This window comes from Eurypyga helias, unplaced genomic scaffold (genome assembly GCF_000690775.1).
Source record: "Eurypyga helias isolate BGI_N326 unplaced genomic scaffold, ASM69077v1 scaffold24724, whole genome shotgun sequence".
Classification (NCBI taxonomy): domain Eukaryota; kingdom Metazoa; phylum Chordata; class Aves; order Eurypygiformes; family Eurypygidae; genus Eurypyga; species Eurypyga helias.
In genome coordinates this window covers 1473-1850 of record NW_010247178.1, presented here as the reverse complement: position 1 = coordinate 1850, position 378 = coordinate 1473, and the positions used below count along the sequence as shown (strand labels likewise).

General features: G+C 64.8%; 1 protein-coding gene across 1 annotated transcript in view; it reads left to right on the top strand.

Annotated features, from left to right (window-relative positions):
* LOC104508902 (transcription factor RelB homolog) overlaps window positions 1-378 on the top strand; it is a gene marked incomplete at both ends in the record, with an annotated part of 2904 nt that overhangs the window by 1081 nt on the left and 1445 nt on the right. The window contains one exon of the mRNA XM_010150667.1: window positions 10-94. Coding sequence (XP_010148969.1) covers window positions 10-94 — 85 coding nt within the window. The remainder of the gene's footprint in view (window positions 1-9; window positions 95-378) is intronic.

Here is a 378-nt window from a genome sequence, read left to right as displayed (position 1 = left end):
CCCTCGGAGCTGCGGATCTGCCGGATGAACAAGGAGAGCGGGCCCTGCGCGGGCGGCGAGGAGCTCTACCTGCTCTGCGACAAGGTCCAGAAAGGTACCGGGGTGAGCTGGGAGCTCTGCAGCCCCGAGGGCGTTTGGGGGCCAAGTTACCCCCCAGGAAGCCAGGATGGGGTTGAAGGAGGGTGATGGATGCTGGAGCTGCTGGAAAGGTTTGGGGATGGGTTTAAATGGGGTTGGAAGCTGGGGGCTGCCACCTCCCCCAGGCTCTTAAACACCCCAGGGTGCTGGAAGGGGGACCAAGGGGCTCCTAAAGCCTCCTCTGTTGTAGGGGGGGGGCTAGTGGGCTGGAGGGGGCGCCCCAGCACTGGAGAGAAGAGC